This window comes from Plodia interpunctella, chromosome 4 (genome assembly GCF_027563975.2).
Source record: "Plodia interpunctella isolate USDA-ARS_2022_Savannah chromosome 4, ilPloInte3.2, whole genome shotgun sequence".
NCBI classification, from domain to species: Eukaryota; Metazoa; Arthropoda; class Insecta; order Lepidoptera; family Pyralidae; genus Plodia; species Plodia interpunctella.
Genome location: NC_071297.1, coordinates 2,297,853 through 2,314,432, shown reverse-complemented (window position 1 = coordinate 2,314,432; position 16,580 = coordinate 2,297,853). Strand labels below are relative to the sequence as shown.

The 16,580-nt window shown below is 34.2% G+C and overlaps 3 protein-coding genes across 3 annotated transcripts; 2 read left to right on the top strand and 1 right to left on the bottom strand.

Annotated features, from left to right (window-relative positions):
* Positions 1 to 228: 228 nt before the first annotated feature.
* On the top strand, positions 229 to 3,314 carry Ids (Iduronate 2-sulfatase). Its single transcript, XM_053744307.2, has 4 exons — positions 229 to 830; positions 941 to 1,415; positions 1,499 to 1,774; positions 2,028 to 3,314. The coding sequence occupies exons 1-4, from the start codon at positions 633 to 635 to the stop codon at positions 2,594 to 2,596; spliced, it is 1,518 nt and encodes a 505-aa protein (XP_053600282.1). The 5' UTR covers positions 229 to 632; the 3' UTR covers positions 2,597 to 3,314.
* On the bottom strand, positions 2,414 to 5,413 carry nac (neuronally altered carbohydrate). Its single transcript, XM_053744311.1, has 5 exons — positions 5,060 to 5,413; positions 4,785 to 4,986; positions 4,346 to 4,571; positions 3,818 to 4,110; positions 2,414 to 3,028 (listed from the first exon to the last, which is right to left on the bottom strand). Exons 1-5 carry the CDS (start codon positions 5,128 to 5,130, stop codon positions 2,813 to 2,815), a joined length of 1,008 nt encoding a protein of 335 aa, XP_053600286.1. The 5' UTR covers positions 5,131 to 5,413; the 3' UTR covers positions 2,414 to 2,812.
* Positions 5,414 to 12,195: 6,782 nt separating this feature from the next.
* On the top strand, positions 12,196 to 16,305 carry LOC128669390 (membrane-associated progesterone receptor component 2-like). Its single transcript, XM_053744197.2, has 3 exons — positions 12,196 to 12,668; positions 13,180 to 13,329; positions 13,694 to 16,305. Exons 1-3 carry the CDS (start codon positions 12,353 to 12,355, stop codon positions 13,810 to 13,812), a joined length of 585 nt encoding a protein of 194 aa, XP_053600172.1. The 5' UTR covers positions 12,196 to 12,352; the 3' UTR covers positions 13,813 to 16,305.
* The last annotated feature ends 275 nt before the right edge of the window (positions 16,306 to 16,580 follow it).

Here is a 16,580-nt window from a genome sequence, read left to right as displayed (position 1 = left end):
GCCATATTTTGTTAAGTGCGATAGTGGCGAAATATGTTTTCAAGTATCGTTTAACTTTTTATGAATAACAGGGTGTTTTTTATTCAGTTAAGTAGTAACCTTTCTGCAACAATTTCGCATTTCTTCTTTGACCCAGTCTTGGTGTATGAGATTTTTAGATGCGTTCCGTTTCATCAATTACTTTCATAACATTTTTTACTATGACATTTTATTAATCAAATTAAAAAACGCGTGTAAATTAAAAGTAATAGGTACATGAAAATTTTACATTTTCAACACACATATGTATGATAATATATTTTTTACAGAATGAATGGTGGGATAGAGCGCCTCTAGACATACCGTAGCTACGGTATAGCAATATTACGGTATAGTTCCATGTCTGTATAGCTATACAGACATGGAACAAACTTAAAGATGTACTTACCTACCTGATTGAAACTGGACTGCCATTTGTTCTAAGAATGTCATGGAGGTATCCAAGTTGTATTGAATGCATTTATTGTTATGTATCGTAGATTCATATCCAGTGTACATATATTTATCTTATAAAATGTACTTAAATGTGACACCGTAACATAATAATATAATTTAAATTAAAAAGTCCTTTAGTTATTAACTGTTGATTAATTATGCGTCGTGATCTATATTTAACCATATATCTAATTTATAATTATATTGCGGGCCTTGCGACAGCAAATCCAGAAATCAAGAATGTGGTGTTCATAATTATTGACGATTTCCGCTTTCCACCGGAAACATCAGTTTCCCTACCAAATATTGAAAAAATGGCGGCAAATGGTATTTATTTTAAAAATACTTTCGCACAGGTAGGTAATCAAACAACATTTTCTTGATGCATATGTATAGGTATAACTGCTGAATTATTCCTCGATATCATAATGTAATTCTCCAATAAATTTGTACACAATATTTTTAGCAAGCATTATGTGCACCAAGCCGTAATTCAATATTGACTGGAAGAAGACCCGACGCCTTGCGTTTATACGATTTTTATAGCTATTGGCGGTCATCAGCTGGGAATTTTACAACAATTCCACAACTTTACAAAGATAATGGCTACGAAACGTACTCCGTTGGTAAAGTTTTTCATCCAGGCATTAGCTCTAACTACACAGATGATTTTCCTCTCAGTTGGACCTATTTACCATATCATCCACCCACAGAGAAATATAAAGAAGACGCTGTGTGTAAAGATGAGACTTCTGGTAAATACCAGAGAAATCTAGTATGTCCTGTAAGAGTTAAAGACCAACCTGGAAGATCTTTACCAGATTTGCAATCCTTGGAATATGCTAGAAATATTTTATCCAAAAGGCGTAGCAAACCTTTCTTTTTAGCAATTGGGTTCCATAAACCACACGTGCCACTCAAATATCCTAGAAAATACTTACGTAAGTTTCGTTGTAATTTTTTGTTGCAAAATCATGGTAAATCATATCAGACATTACAACAATTTATTACCTTTGTATTTCAGGGAGAGTTCCGCTCAAAAAAGTCCATCTACCGAAATATCCGCAGATGCCTGCTAATATGCCTCCAGTGGCGTGGCACCCCTGGACTGACGTGCGACGAAGGACCGACATTCGCAGCCTCAACATCTCTTTCCCGTACGGAACCATGCCGCCTAAATGGACCTTGAAAATTAGGCAAAGCTACTACGCTGCCGCGACATACATAGACGACTTAATAGGCATACTAATGAGCTATGTGAATAAAACAGACACTATCGTTGTATTGACTAGCGACCATGGTAAGGAATTATGTCACGTTTATTATTTTGAATTTTGAAGTATAACTATCTAGTCCACAGATCTAGTCCTTGTTTAGGACGCAACGTCTGAGCTGATTAAAAAAAAATTGCAAAATTCAAAAAATCTGCTCTGTTACGCCCTCGCTGAGCTGGATTTACAAAACACACGATGCGTGTCTTGCCGCAATCAATATATTTATTTCTGTTGTATAAATACTGTTTGTATTTAAAGTTTACTTTTTTTTAATTCCAGGTTGGTCTTTAGGTGAAAATGGTCTATGGGCTAAATACAGCAACTTTGATGCTGCACTCAAAGTTCCTCTGATATTTAACATCCCGGGAAAAGTACCCAAATCCATAGAAACTCCAGTAGAACTAGTTGACATTTTCCCTACATTGGTGCAGTTGAGTGGTATAAAAGCTAACATACCCAAATGTCGACGTATAGATGAATCAGTCCTTTGCTTTGATGGCCAAAATTTAGTTCCACTAATGGATGCTAAATTCCCCAGTTATTTAAATTATTTTGCAATCAGTCAATATCCTAGACCAAGTGTATACCCAAAGAAAACCTCAGACAAACCCCGTCTAAAGAAAATAAAAATAATGGGTTACAGTATAAGAACAAAAAGGTACAGATACACAGAATGGATATCTTTTAATAGTACATTATTTACAAGGAACTGGAATATAACATATGGAATAGAATTGTATGATCATATGAATGATCCAGAAGAACATAATAATGTGTATTCTATTTCTAAATACAAAGCAATAGCTTCATTTCTATCAAAAAAGTTAAGAGCACAAGTTTCAGTTTAAGAATTAGTAGAATTTATTTAAATTATTTACAATTATGTCTATTACATTTATGTCAGCTGCATGTCAAGTGACCTTGTGCTAAGCAATTAATTTGGGTAGGTTTATGTGGTATCGACTGTACTATAAATAAAGGCACAGTTACAAAATTGTTAGGTAATTCTTTTGTCATTCAGTTAATCAGTCTAGTCTTATAAATACAAATTATTGCCACAACTATCATACTATACTACGTTTTTCTTCTTGTGGTTTTCTAGCTTGGACCTCCATTTCTTGCTGTTTGAACCTAGCATATAGTGCACTGCTGCCTAATATTATTATGTTGGAAGTCCACCATAAATAATTCTTGGTTTCATTGTACCATTGTGTAGCCATCACAGTTTGAGCGCATGCTTTGGCTGTGCCTGATATATTGTGGGTCAGTGGAGATGTAACCTGGAAATTACAAATAATATTTAATAACATATTCAAAAACCAGATTATGTGCTCTCTATTACTTTACTGATACTCATGGGATAAGTAGTTTTTATTCTGTGTTTTCGTATTTTGTTTTATAGCAGCTAGTATCTAACAAGAGTTTGTCTTCAGACAAATTCTTGCTTAATTAGCTATTAGCGATTTTATCCAATTAATAATTATAATTTTATTCTCCAACTGTGTTCGATGCACCAGCGAGTCAGCATTCGATCGCCGAAAGAGCAATAAATTTTTAGCTGTGTAATTTCTGACTATTATTCTCTCTCTTGACTATTATTTTAGCATAGCAAACCTCACTAAGGTCGCAACACCCAAATTGGTCCTTCGAGCATTAAAGGACATCGCGTTCGTGTCGTATTTCGTTTACAACTATTGTAATTTCAGCCTACCTTATCAAGGACAGGCTTATAGCCCAGCTTGGGGACAACTGTTAAACTTTAAAGTAGGTACATTTGAGAGTTTATAAATAATTCAAAAGATAAACATTCTTAAATCAAAAATTCTACAAGCGCTTTTGTATGGAATTTTAACGCACTTGTATACGCGTATATTCACTCTCTCATCTGAGCGTTTTTCCGATTGCATCCTCACTCGCAAAACATGGGAGCTCTCCACTTTACAGTGTTCGGTAACATGGTATTATTATACTTATATACCTATTCAATTTCGTACGGAAAACCTATGTAAACTTGTGTATGGCTATGAGTAAGAAATCTTCTTAAATGGCTGTATCATAATGCTACTTACCTTAATCTGCAATGATGTGACATATCCAATGGCAAACCCACAAATACCACCTATAAGCATTTGCCACCAAAAAACTAGACTGTTAAAGTGTGAGTAGCACACCAATTCCAAAAATTCTCCATTCAATGCCATCAAAGGCAGGAATATGATTATGGAATATGCATTATTGTAGTATGACAGTAGCCACACCTCTTGGTTGACATGAGGGAGTACCCTCTTTGTGAAGATAGAGTAGAGAGATAGCATAAGAGAACCAACGACACCATATATTGTGCCAATTAATGAAAATGATCCTGAAAAAAGATTTTTTTAATTAAAATTATTTTGCCATTTAATAACTGCTTATTAACTGATGCTATGGATGTCTAGTACTTTTATGTTTCAAATAAGATACTATTTTTGTAGTAAATTTTATTATGTACTCAATATTTAGTAAGCTACATACTTGAGAAACTGATTTCATTAAAAAGAAGGTATTGATAACATAACCGTCTCTATTAAATGTATATGTGCATGATCATCACTCACCTAACAAAGATTCTTGGTCCACCCCAAGATAAAATCCAAAAACGATAAATGCGCAGCATGTCATACATCTAATGGAAGTGGCTTGACCCAGCAACAGCCAGCTGAAGATCACATTGAAAACCGTAGTGAGTGATCTCCCGATGTAGTAGAAAGAGACACCAACATACTTAAGGCATAGATTATTGGTTGCTATCATCAATGTAAACATTACTGACAGTGGGACAACCTGGAAATTGTTTTAATACATTTTATAGAGCATACTTTAAATATTACAAATAAAGAAATGAGTAAATACAACTTAAAGTTAAGACTTTAAGTTGTTCAATAAACATTAAAAAAATATTGCAAAACAAAAACCTGTCTCTTAGAAAGTGGCATCTCTAGATTATTCGATTGGAGAATAGGATTAGGAGATATGAGAGTCTCGTACAAAAAATACCTTTTTGAAAACATCTATACTCCATGGTGAGCCTTTTGGAAAATCAAACACCCCAGGGATTCCTTTGGTCTTGCTCAGTATAAAACATATGCTAAATGACACTATGCATTGGAACCATGTGATGAACAAGGGTGCCTCCAAAGCTACCGACTTGCTGCTGAGCAGTGTCTTATTTACAAATACTGTCGTTATTGACACAATCCTGAAACATAAACCCATCTATAAGAATCCAGATCTAGCTTGACGATATCACAAATGATATATTAAAAACTTACCAATAACAAGATACCACAATGAATATTGTGACATATTTTGAATATAACTCTGTTCGTGGGGCATCCTTCATAATAATAAATTCAGGAACTATTTAAGAGTACGATATTAATATTTTAAAGTGTAATCTTATCTGATAGAACCATGATACTACTGTCGGTTGGAATTACTTGGAATAATTAACGCAAGGTTGTCAGATCAGGAATTTCAGGAAAGAAATAATAATTTCATAGTTTGTAGAAAACTCACAGTTTAGAAAACCATTGGAGAAAATATCGAAGGAAAATCGGGAAAACAAGGGAACTTGGTCTTTGGGAAAAATTGTGTAAAATAAACACCTCAATCAGCCAGCCAACATTATAAGTAGAAAGTACTCTGTGCAGCCAACCAACCAACATACCATCAGCTGCTAATATCATGTCATCGATTGCTATGTCAAAGTCATATGTCAAGTAAACCATATCCATCAAACATCAAATCATACGAAAGTTTTTTTTTTTTTTTTTTTTTTTTTTTTCTTTTCTTCTTTGTGGCAATCAAACTTCTTCAATAGAGCTTATTTTTGCCAATGTCGAGTTACATTGTTATTGGACGATAGGATAGGACTTAGGCGGTGTTGAAGAATGAGGGCAATAAATACATATATTATCATATGTAATGTAAGGGTAAATAAATAGTTTTAAACATAAATATTATGGTAAGAAAGGAAAGAAGCAAGAGCTTTAATATATTTAAAATCTGTAAAGGAAAGGATAGTAAAGGAATCACAAGGAAGAGGAGCACGGAGTTCTATAAGGAACTGGTAAAGAGGCTTTGAGTCATATTTTGAACATCTGAACAGAAGATGATCAATATCACTTTCTTCAACTAAAGCGCAGTCACATATATCTTCACTAAGAACACCGATTCTTTGTAAATGAGTAGCAATACAACAATGACCAAATCTAAGTCTACATATGGTAGAAGAAACTCTTCTATCAAAAATCAGTTTTGAAAACCAAGGTTTTAGACAAAGTTCTGCATTAAGGCGTCGATAATGTCCTCCCTTTGACTGACTAGACCTCTCCCATGTAGAGTTCCATTCTTTCAAAAGATACTCTCGTGGAACTGCCAGGAGGTCTTGACAGTAGACAAAGTCATTTTCAGCATTTCCCTGTGATGCTGCTAAGGTTGCCAGGCCATCGACTAATTCATTACCTTGAATACCCGAATGACCAGGTATCCAAGCTAGAGTGACATGTAAATTTAAATTATGACAATGTTTTAAATGGCATTTGACCTCAAGGGCTAGAGGACAAGAAGATTGTTTTTTGAAGGGATTTGATAAAATTGCTTGAAGAAAACTAAGCGAGTCTGAACAAACATAAGAGTTTTTAATTTTGTTCAAAATAATATATCTAATACACTCAAGAATAGCCATGCCTTCTCCTATGAAGTTAGAGAATAAATTTGGATATTTAAAAAGTTGAAAATAGCCTGATGAATGTCTTAAAAAGGCAGCTCCTACACTATTATTACTAGGGTCTAAGCATTTAGAAGCATCTGTATAGAATACTTCAGGTTTAGAATCCAAATCTTTAAGATACGAGATAAATTTAGAGTTTGCTAATCTTGTTCCTTTAACAATGCCTAGGGACAAATTTACTTTTGGTTCAAAAATTAAAGTATCGTAATCGTATGAAAACACAGGATGACAATAGTATTTGTGAGTTGAGCACTGAAGGCCTTCAAATCTCCTGTAGCTAGATATCAAATGTGGTATGCTATTTTTACGCCAAAATACATTCCGATCATTAATGGTGTCACTGAGAGTACGTAATTTTGAATTTAACGGATGATTGGTATATTGTTGATTTTTAAAAATAAACCTATCGGAAAGATATTGTCTACGTAACGCCAAGGGAGGCTCGGAACATTCGACTTGTAGTGCATTTGTTGGTGTACTCTTCATTGCACCAGTTATTATCCTAAGACATTTATATTGTAATAAATCTAATTTATGAACTGCAGTTTTATTTTCAAGACAAAATGTTATAGAGCCAAAATCTAATAGGCTTCTTATTAAAGCATTATACATTAATTTAAGTATACTAGGATGTGATCCCCACCAAACTCCACTAACAGCTCTAATTATATTTATATTCTTTTCACATTTTGTGATCACATTGTTAATATGAGCGTTACCGTTCATAGCAGTGTCAAATAAGCGTCCAAGAAATTTAGCTTTATCAGACACCGGAATCATTTCATTATCAACTGAAACATTTATCAATGGAATTTTTCTTTTACGAGTAAATACAACTACTGTGCTTTTGGATTTGGATAACGAAAGATTATGCTCCGAGAGCCATATTGACAATTTACGTAATGTACTACTTAGATTTCCTGCTGCCTTTTGAATATCAGAGTGAGATGAATAAATTAAAACATCGTCTGCATACTGTAACACACAACATGATGCCAGATCTATATTCGAATGTAAGTCATAAGTATAAATATTATATAACAGGGGACTAAGTACAGACCCCTGTGGAACGCCTTTCCAAATAGTTCGTTTTTCATTTTCAAATCCAGGAACGTACACCGATATAGTTCTTTCTGAATATAAATTAAAGATAAAATTGACATACTTCAATGGCACTCCCAACTTTTGCATCTTCTCGCTTAATTTAATTAAGTCAACATTATCATACGCAGCATGAATATCTAAAAATGCAGCAACAACTGATTCTGATTTTGTAAAGGACGTTAGTATATCTGTGGTAAATAAAGCATGACTATCAGCAACACTTTTACCTTTTCTAAACCCAAACTGTGAAGGGGGAAATAGATTATTATGTTCTATGTACCATTCTAATCTCTGTTTAATTAAATATTCTGCCAATTTCGCCAAGACGGATGAAAGAGCAACAGGCCTAAACGATGTAGGATCATTAGAATCTTTGTAGGGTTTTAATATAGGTATAATAATTTGATGTTTCCACGAAGGAGGGATCGAGCCTGAGTCTACAAACGCATTGATTAAGTTTAGTAAATATGTAAGAGTAAGAGGTCTGGAATGAATTACAAAAGAGTAAGGAATGCCGTCACAACCTGGAGTTGAATCTGATAGTCTGTTTAAAACCAACTGAAACTCAACTAAAGAAAATGGAGAAGATAAAATATTACTAACATTTTCAGATAAACAGTACATATAGGGTAATTGATTAAAATTTGGAACAGTGCTGGGAGCAAGATTATTTAAAAACGGTTCAACCCAATCTACAGAATTTGAATTCTTAGCCTGAGCTACTGTAGATGCTCTAAACATTCTTATTTTCTTCCAAATTACAGACGACGGTACATCGGGAGAAAGATTTAAACAAAAGCGTTTCCATCCATCTCTTTTCTTTTTACGCAGAAGTCTTTTGGTGGCTGCTTCAGTATTTTTAAATAACAGATAGCTATTCAAGTTTAAATTATTTTTAATTGACTGTTCTGTTTCATTTCTTTTATTAATAGCCTCTGTACATTCTTTATCCCACCACGGGGGAGAGGGTATTTTATTACTGGCAACTTTATTTTTTGGGATGTGTTTGTCTGCAGCTGTCAAGTATGCTGTGATAAGGTTATCATATGCTTTATTTATGTTTTCCAAATTTGTAGCACATAATGCGGGAAGTGGCTCGATATAATCGTCTACTGTACGGCTAAATGACTCCCAATCACAATTATTTAATCTATACTTAAAAAGAGAAGGTAATGGAGAAAAGGAACCTGTTTTACCAGAAGGAAGAGAAATAAGTATTGGGTAGTGATCACTGCTACCGGAAAGTGATAAACATTCCCAGCTTAGTAAAGAGGACAACTCGGGAGAGCTAAGGGTTATATCAACATGGCTTGGTGCTTGTCCTAGTACTGGACGACGAGTTGGAGAACCATCATTTAACACACATAAATTGTTGTCATGTATAATTTCCATCAAGCCATTTCCCATGTTATCATCATTAGGAGCACCCCATAAGGAGTGATGAGCATTAAAATCTCCTAAAACTACTATTGGCTTAGGCAGAGAATCAATGATTTTATCTAATATAGGAAGAGCAGATAAATCCTTTTCAGAAATATATATGGAAAGATAAGTTACTTCACCCACTCGAGCAGCAACTGCTTGAAGAGTTTTAGAATTAAAAGAAGGAATGGACAGTGAAAAGAAAGTATGATTATTGCGAATTAAAAGAGCTGTGCCACCATATCCATCAGTTCTATCATGTCGAAGAATATTAAATCCTTGGATATGAAAATTGGACTTGGGTTTTAACCAAGTCTCAGAAATAGCTAAAAGAAATAAATTATATGAGTTAATCAAATTGATTATATCATGTTTTTTAGGTGTAATGCTTTTACAGTTCCACTGGAGGACTTGATCCATGTTTAAATATATTAAAAATTGATATTGAAATATTGTTTATTATTGTAACAGCAACGGATTCTGGAAGGTTAGAATTAGCAATAATGTTAACAAGTGTTGATAACAACTTATTAAGTTCCTCTGATGAGGGTAAAGGTGCTTTATTTGCTGGGAGAGCTGTACCTGTAGTTCTAGTTTCTTCAAAGGAGATGGAGCGTATCAAGGAATTATGTTCCTGCTTATCATAACCTGGAGAATGACTTGGTGCTTGTTTAGGTTTCTTAACAATAGTTTTCTTATAAGAATGGATATTGTTATTGTCAAGAACAGAATTTGAAGAGGGAGGATGTGAGGATTGCAAGGAAGTCGCTACATGAGAATAGGTATTCTTAAAGGGAAATAGCTTTGCTGCTTCCTGATAAGAAGTTGAGTTTTCAGACATATGTTTTTTGATATTTGTTTGCCTATTGAACTCAGGGCACAGCTTATTTGTTGCCATGTGAGGTTCAGAACAATTGACACAGACATATTCAGTCACCAGGCATGAGAGCCCACTGTGTTCCCCACTACATTTGCTGCATCTCGGTTTACTCCTACAGTTATTTCTAGTGTGACCAAAACGGCAGCAATTGAAGCACTGAATAGTTGGAAAAATATATTGTTCCACGGGGATGCTCGAAAAGAAGGAATAAACTCTTGAGGGCAAGGCCTGTCCATCAAAGGTTAGGACCACTGACTGAGTAGGAGTCCATGAAACTGAGTCTGAGTTTACAGTCCTCCTACTCAATCTGCGGGACTTAACTATTGGTCCATACCCGTCCGGTATTTGTAAATTCATTTTAATATCCTCATGGGTCCATTCTACTGGGATTCCCTTAACCAAGCCCATCTTACAAATATTGAATGTTGGGATCGCAACCTTATAATCTAAATTTTTGGACATTACATTTAAGAAATTGTTGGCATCACTACATGTTTTAAAAGTAATTGAAATGCGGTTCCTCCCTATTCGTTTAATACCGTCCTGAAGTATATTTCCTAATCCGTTCTTCATCAAAAAGCTGCCAAACTTCAGGGGATGCAGTGTGGTACCTGACATGGGTTCTGATATCAGAGTTGCTTGTACCATATATGGACCAGGGTCAGTTTGCATATAAAATGTTCTATATGGAGATTCAGCTACTTTAGGTGCCCTTTGAGTCACTGAAGCAGGCTCGAGAGAAGATTCGACCTGCAAGGGGGGACCCGCGATATTTGGCGTTTTCTTATTTAAAATCAAATTTTCTGACACCAGAGCCTGCTGCAGTGGCCGCATTGATAATTGCTTATCTGTATGTTTGGTTTTGAAAGAATTAGATAATTTATTTTTCTTTTCTTTCTTTTTGTTTTTGATGTTAACAAACTCTGCAATATTTGAATGATCATATTCATCAACAAAAAACATAGGTTTGCTGAAGATGCTATTGGTAGTATCAGCAAAATCTCCTGAATCATCTTTCGGATCCGGAGGATCCGGGTCCGGCTCCAAATCCATAAGTAATAAAAAAGGCTTAAAACTTACTTACAAATTATCGGCAATGATATATACACTATACTACAATATATTATTTATAATATCTACACAGAAATATAGAGATATGAATTTTTGAAAAGGATATCAAAATTTAAATCCGCCCTGTTTTCCCGCCAATCCGATTCCCATCCATACGAAAGTTAGGCAATACCCAGTAGAATGTGTAAAGTTTTAATACTATCGATATGAACCTTATGTATTCTAAATGTGTATTTATAGTATGGCCCTAGGAGGATATAAATTTAGTTATTTTATTAATAATCAAACGAACAATTTCAACAATAGGGCATATTACGCAAACCTCAGCGTAGATGGCGCTACTGGTACAACTAAGGTACACAAACATTGCCAATGGAGGCAAAAAGCGCCAATTTTCAATATTGTTGCAGATTTACGACCAAAAATACCTTCTACGCAATCGTTGTGCGAGTTTAAAGGAAAAAGAAAGTATTTAGTGGATTATCCTGAAAATAATGACACTATTTTAGGTTATGTTTTGCATTATCTGGTCAACTGTGGTCATAAACTTGATTTTGACTGAAGATCTTACCTGTATGAAGTCCATATTTTGATAAGTCTTCACGTGTGAAATGTTCCGAGCTTCTTTTCGACCGTTTACTGGCTCGAAAATTTTACTGAGTGAGGCGTATCCCATAGTTTTCGAAGTTTTTTATCATATGGAAACGATTCTCTCCAATATTTTGGCACCCGGATATGCTACATTGTTGTATATTTTCACAAACGAATGTTTACATAATGAAAGGAATAATAAAATACTCTAAAATAAACGTTTTAATTTGACATAGCAAAAGGCAGCATAGCTTTTGTAATGGCTTTTGTGTACCTTACATACAGTGCTGTACTCTGACAGGATAAATGTGCAGTAATACTCCCTATTACCAATTATACATACCTAAATTTATTTGGCAATTTTTATGTCAATAAATTATTTGTTGGGTTAAGACCCAACAAATTATTTATTTATTATTATTTATAATAATATTGCAGAGCAATACTATCGATAGTCTTATCGTCATCGTTAGATTCTGTTGATAGTGAATGCAAAACTATTGTTGCTATAGATACTATTGTTCAAACTATCGATAGTCTATTGAAGCGCTATCGATAGTTAATTATAAAATCAAGCGACAACACTAAATCTGTTCTGTCTGTCTGTTTGTCGTCCATCGGTTTGTCGAATGTCGGTCGTACATATTTCTGTCGGTGACGTCATTATTAATTTGGATTTTGCATTTTACACACATTGGGCGATAGTTTCCAAAAAATTAAACGAGACTAAAATCAGTGAAAAATTGTTAATATAGTTCCTTTATGATGGCTTCTGCGCCGGAGTCAAAAACACCAGACAGACCAAGCACTCAGAGTTTCTTGGATGAGGTCACTGAGATCTTGAGTCCTGTGAATTTGTTGTTAACTGCTATAATATTTGTTTTGATTTACAAAATATACAGTAAATTCGCTAAGTCGAAGACAGAAACGCCGATGGTGGAATTGCCGAAGTTGCGGAAAGACATGACTGTGGCTGAGTTGCGACAGTATGACGGGAACCAGCCAGATGGGCGAGTTTTGGTGGCGGTCAATAGCTGGATATTCGACGTGACGCGAGGCCGCCGCTTTTACGGGCCTGGTGAGTGTATGCCGGTGCTGCACAACTAAATTGTTGACGTCCATGACGCACTTATTATTTGTCGTGTTTTTTTATAATACCGTAGACATTCAGTTTGCTCATCCATGTCGATGTTTAGTTTGTTAGTAATATTTACTTTTATATGTAGAGTACCTATATAAAAACACGAAATAAACGTAAAGTGCAAACACACCAAAGCCGCCGACTACCTACCTAGCAGCCTAGTATTTGATTTAAGTGAAATCAAAAAATTGTCGAAAGTCGTCGGATTGGCGGTCGATTATCGAGTTTTGGTGTGTAATGTGTTTCACTATAACAGATAGCAACAGAAATTAGCCTTTTACCTATAGACCGGTAGCCAGCTACCAGATAACAATTGTTTATCCATTGTGTTTCGATTTTCCGCAATCTATTAGCCTTCAGATCATAAGTCTACTCCTCACTCAATTGAATCAGATAGCAAATACATGAGATCATTGAAAATACTAATGTGTTGTTGATTTTTCAACAGGTGGTCCGTATGCTGCTTTTGGTGGACGGGATGCTTCTCGGGGTTTTGCTACTTTCTCAGTAACGTCGTCAGACAAAGAGTATGATGATCTCAGTGACTTGAACAACAGAGAAATAGAGTCTGTCAAGGAGTGGGAAGCACAATTCAGAGGTAAAACAATATTTTAATCAAATGTTATGTCAATGTACTTCAGTAAGTTTTTGTCCAGAATGTAAAAGACAAGAGACACAGACAAAATATAAAGTTAGGTTAAAAGTTACTTAGGAGAGGTTTTTGCTAAGCATTGGACACTAACTACTATTTACTATTTTGAAGAATTAAATGTCTTTTTTTAAAAAGACATTTAATTCTTCAAAATATTAGTGTGTAGTATATTTATTTTTACTTTCTCAAACACAACGAGAATAATATTATAATATAGTTTTTTTACACAATTCCATCACAATCTCTTTCAAGATTTCAGGAGATGTCATGTTAGATAAAAAATAATAATGTACATTATATATTTTTCCAGAGAAGTACGACCTTGTAGGGCGTCTGTTGAAGCCTGGTGAAGAGCCCACAACTTATTCAGACTCAGAAGCCGAAGAAACTGACCACTCGGCCAGTCCGGCTGACAAGAAACAGGACTAAGTGCCGATCCACAAAGATATTCGATTGTTTGCTCTAACTAAACAAGACCACAAATCGATAAAAGCCATCTAGCCATATAAAAAAATTGTGAGTGATGTATACTGAATTTACTTCATTTGTTATTCATGTTTTAAATTATAAATATTTTAACAGAATACCAATGATGGTTAATTCATATTATGTATGTGGCCTTGTCTCAACCCAAGTGGTGAGGAGTTAGTCAACAATTTGAATAAACTTGTGTTCAGAATCTGGCTCCAGTTTCATGTTACAATCGGATATGTTTTTTACAAACTAATGGGAAAATTTGTAATGCTTTCCAAATTGTTTAATTTTATTCAAAATTTTGAGACTGAAATACTTTTCAAACCAATTTTGTTTATAAGGAGGAATATTTAGTTAGTTATGGAGGCTTCTTTTTTATTTAGGTACACAAAAAAATATTTTAATTTATATTTAAAAATATTATCTCATAAATGGGCATTTATTCGTCAATAGTGGAAAATATTTTCTAGCTTATGACAAGGATATGTGTCAGGTTCGCGACTTATTGACAGTATCAGGGCTTGTATAGTTTGAATCTTATTGTAAATACCTAGATTTTTTTGAATTTGAAGATTGAAACATGATGACTTGAGCTCACGACTACCTGTGAGTCAGAGTTTATTGTATATAATATATGAAATCTATTGTATCATCGTCACCTGTTGCTTATTGCAGATTTTTTGATGTATATTATATATTTACAGTTTCTTGAATTGTAAGACTGAGTGATGGCATATTAAGTTGAATTTAATATTGAAAAGGGAAATTGAGGAAACAAAATGCACATTCCTGTTTATAAAATTTTGATTTCGTGCCAACAAAATCAAAGTTTCAATTTGTATTATATTACCTATATATAAAGCTTTCAATACTGAACTGTTTAAATACCCTATTCTATTGTTCTATAAAATATTTATGTAACAGCTTTTTGTCGGCAAGTGAGCTGCCTACAGAGGAACTCACGTCATTTCCATCGCACGCATTTATTTACTTACACGCTCATCATGACACAGTATGAATTTTATTATTGACCCTGGCATTCACCCTACTTGACATTTGGTACTTAAATGTAAGCACTTTGTATAAATTCTATGTCGCAAGCAAAGAAAAATATAAAAAAATAAATAAGGAGATGTGCATAATAAGTCATTCAATTAAATGTAGTTAAGGTGTGGATCTTGACTGTGTTCAGGTGTTTATTTTAGATGTATTTTGTTCGTTTTGTGCTTAAATCGTAAGATATGATATTTCAGGCGATTAACTATTTTTTTCTTACTAATGTCGCTTATAGGGCACAATCAAATTGACTAATTTAACTAGTAAACTTCCAATGAGCGTACTGAAAATCTAATTATGAGTCGATTTTGTGGTGATACAGTAAAATTTCTATAACCACGTGGGTTTTACCAGTTTGATTACAAGCTTATTCGTACTCCCGTGTTCATACATCACAGGTACAAACTATTGACAGCATTTGTACGTCTCTGCCTAAAATATCTTTCGTACGATAAATTATATTTGTTTGGTTGTTGTAATGTTCATTGTTTTTTTTATGTTAAGATGAAGTTAGTGTTAAGATTTCTGGTGTATTATTTTATGAAATATAGTATTTCTGTGATTTGTGCGAACGTCATTGGACGCTTGGACCTTTTTGCGTGAACGACCCGTTGTTGTTGTAATACTATATATTGTTTGCTACCTAAACTCGAACAAGTTGAACTAATATTTAGTTTTTTACCATGGTCGGTCATATCTAATCAGGATTAATGGAAAGTGTTGAAGTATTATTTAACAATATACTGGCGTTATTTACATAATACAGTTTCTTTCAATGTACATTAGTTTTACAATATGAAATTGGACCCCTTTGAAGGGCGTATGTTGTTACTATACTATACTGTGCTACTATACTATAGCATTCAAATTTTCTTATTTTGAGCGGTGGAGCCGATTCCTCGAATAGTATTCCATCAGTTTTGAAAATATAAAATTCATTGGTCAAGCGAAGGGTGGAAGAGGCGGATTCTAGATTGACTTCTGTGGGCGGATCTCTTCATTTCAATGTGTGGGTTATATTCAAAATTGTATATTGTGCTTTCACTTTTAATTGGCATATAACTCTTCTGTTAAATACTTAAAGCCTACTTTCGTTTGCTCCTTATTTTTCAGTCTGACAACTTTCTAATTCTTAAGACAAAATTCCCCTCTTTTGCATAGGACTTTTGAGATTTTTTTTGCCCCCATTTAAGTTATTACAAAAATATTTTATCACGAAAAGTTGTTTATTAGGTACTTACTTTTAATTATATCGAAGCTTATTTAGCATTTAAAAATCATTAATGCCAGTGGAAGAATAATATTAGCACAGAGCAAGAGGACTAATTCTACCTACTTACCTAAAATGTTTATTTTACCATTCACGTTTAAATAAAGCGTTTTTATATTATATGGCTTGTGTTTTATTTAAATCTAATTAACAATTACCTACATACATAGTGCTATAGATTAGGGATTTTTTATGTATTTTGGGGAGAGAACCTGTTAGATGGAACGTCACCCTGGAATCAATTTATTAAAATTCGATAAGGCCTGTCATCACTTGTCCCAATTCACGTGCCCTATTTTATTATTCAGGGTTATGTTTGAGACTATGGCACACTCTTCTGCACGGGGTAGTTTTGTCGGTGGAAGAGTTGATTATGTAGCGAAAAGATAAGAAATGC